This window comes from Mytilinidion resinicola (genome assembly GCF_010093595.1).
Source record: "Mytilinidion resinicola strain CBS 304.34 unplaced genomic scaffold BDZ99scaffold_64, whole genome shotgun sequence".
In the NCBI taxonomy this organism is placed as follows: Eukaryota; Fungi; Ascomycota; class Dothideomycetes; order Mytilinidiales; family Mytilinidiaceae; genus Mytilinidion; species Mytilinidion resinicola.
In genome coordinates, this window is record NW_022985500.1 from 1 (window position 1) to 1511 (window position 1511).

General features: G+C 50.4%; 1 protein-coding gene across 1 annotated transcript; it reads left to right on the plus strand.

The window, feature by feature from the left end:
* BDZ99DRAFT_577759 (uncharacterized protein) lies at nucleotides 1-1498 on the plus strand (the record flags this gene model as incomplete). The annotated part of the gene is made up of 1 exon (XM_033728737.1): nucleotides 1-1498. A coding segment is annotated over exon 1 (1362 nt), but the record flags the coding sequence as incomplete, so codon positions are not given.
* Between the last annotated feature and the right edge of the window lie 13 nt (nucleotides 1499-1511).

Consider the following 1511-nt stretch of genomic DNA (forward strand, 5'->3'; position numbering starts at 1 on the left):
ACCTGAGTGTTATGAGCCCGGAAAACTCACACGGATCATCGCCTGCATCACCGATCAACGCAAATCAGCAAACGATAGACTCTCGATCCGCAACCTTCTCCACAACCAACCTTGTTATTCCATCACATCTTCCACAATGCCGACAGAAAACGTCATCCTGTCATCGCCAGCCGCATGGGAAGCTTGGATTCAAATTATCCAGGCAAAGGCCGAACGAAAGAGAATCTGGGGCATCATCGACCCATCGAAAACAGATGCGAACGCCGATGAACTACTTCCAGAACCTACGAAGCCCGTACCCCCAGCAGCGGACGACAATACGTCCACCTCGAAAATCACCTGGAAGATGGCATACGATGAATACAAGGACAACAAGGTCCAATTCGACAAACAAGAAGAATCACTACAGGACCTACGCATTTTTATCCTACAAACCCTGGATGCGAAATACACTACGTACACCTACGGTATCTCATCGGCACGCGGCCTACTTACCAAACTCAAGAAATCCATCGCGCCATCAGATGAAGCACGCCGGAACGAAATCTACAACCTATGGCAGAAGCAGAAGCACTACCCCGCTGAACAAACCGTAGAAAAATGGCTAATGGACTGGGAAACGCTGTACAGCGATGCATCAAGGCTACGGCTGCCCGAAGCTGCCGACAACCGTGCCCAAATCGATTTTCTACTGTCCCTAATGGGAAAACATCCAGAATTCGCAGGCTACTGGCGCCAGGAGATCGCACGCCGAACAGACGCCAAAGAATTAGCACCTAGCCTAGCGGATCTAGTCAGCAAGTTCAGAATGCAGCGGCACGAGAAACTAGCGTCCCAGGGCAAGGATCCCCTCTCGGCCTACGCCACTACGTTGCAGGGCCAGGAAATCAAACCAAAGGCAAAAGCCAATTCCCCTAAGGCCCTAAAGCCCTGCCTATGCGGAGAAACCCATCTGTGGCGTAATTGCCCGTATATCTGTGCTGACAAACGTCCTACTGGCTGGCAGATAGATACGGAAATTCAAGAAAAAGTAAAGGAAGCGCTTGAGCAACGGCATCCAAAGAGCCAGGAACGGATCCGAAAGATGCAGGAGGAATTTCAGGGCCCTACTCCTGGGGCTATCTCTGCATTTGCAGTTGCATTCTCGGGAACAGATCGTTCCTCTACTCCAGATCGTTCCTCTACTCCAGATCGTTCCTCTACTCCGCCAGCAGCATTCTCAACGGCCCTACCGTATCAGCTACGGAATTCCGTTATCCTAGATTCAGGTGCTACAACGCACGTTTTCAACGCTGCACATTGGTTTGAGGACAACATCGAACAAACGAACACCACCTGCTATACGGGAAAGGGTGTAGAATCTATTACTGGATTCGGGACAGCCAAAATATCACTAGAAAGTTCAAATGGCGTACACTACGCCATGCTTTCCGATTCCGCCTATATTCCAGGGTTCAACGTGAACATCGTCTCTCTCCGGAAACTAAACGCCAAAGGGGTGTTCTGGAACA